This window comes from Pterocles gutturalis, unplaced genomic scaffold (genome assembly GCF_000699245.1).
Source record: "Pterocles gutturalis isolate BGI_N339 unplaced genomic scaffold, ASM69924v1 scaffold5510, whole genome shotgun sequence".
Lineage (NCBI taxonomy): Eukaryota > Metazoa > Chordata > Aves > Pterocliformes > Pteroclidae > Pterocles > Pterocles gutturalis.
In genome coordinates this window covers 2,028-2,241 of record NW_010140529.1, presented here as the reverse complement: position 1 = coordinate 2,241, position 214 = coordinate 2,028, and the positions used below count along the sequence as shown (strand labels likewise).

At 67.8% G+C, this 214-nt stretch overlaps 1 protein-coding gene across 1 annotated transcript in view; it reads right to left on the bottom strand.

Moving 5' to 3' along the window:
• Window positions 1–42: 42 nt before the first annotated feature.
• IFRD2 (interferon-related developmental regulator 2) overlaps window positions 43–214 on the bottom strand; it is a gene marked incomplete at its 5' end in the record, with an annotated part of 2,192 nt that continues 2,020 nt past the window's right edge. The window contains one exon of the mRNA XM_010083707.1: window positions 43–123. Within this exon, the coding sequence (XP_010082009.1) occupies window positions 43–123 (81 nt within the window). The remainder of the gene's footprint in view (window positions 124–214) is intronic.

Sequence of the window (214 nt, the reverse complement as noted above, 5' to 3'; positions counted from 1 at the left end):
CGGCAGTCCGGGTGGGCGGGGGGCTCTCCCCCCCTCCGCCTGTCACAGCACATCTGCCCGCTTGTCCCGCACCCGGCTCCGGGCTTTTGTGCGGGCTTTGAAGGCAGCCGAGTTGTAGAGGTGCTGGGAGGGAAGGGAAGGAGAGATGGGTTAGGGGGTGACCCTCTGCTCACCACCCCACCAGTGTCCACCGTGCTCAGGGCTCTGCAGTCGC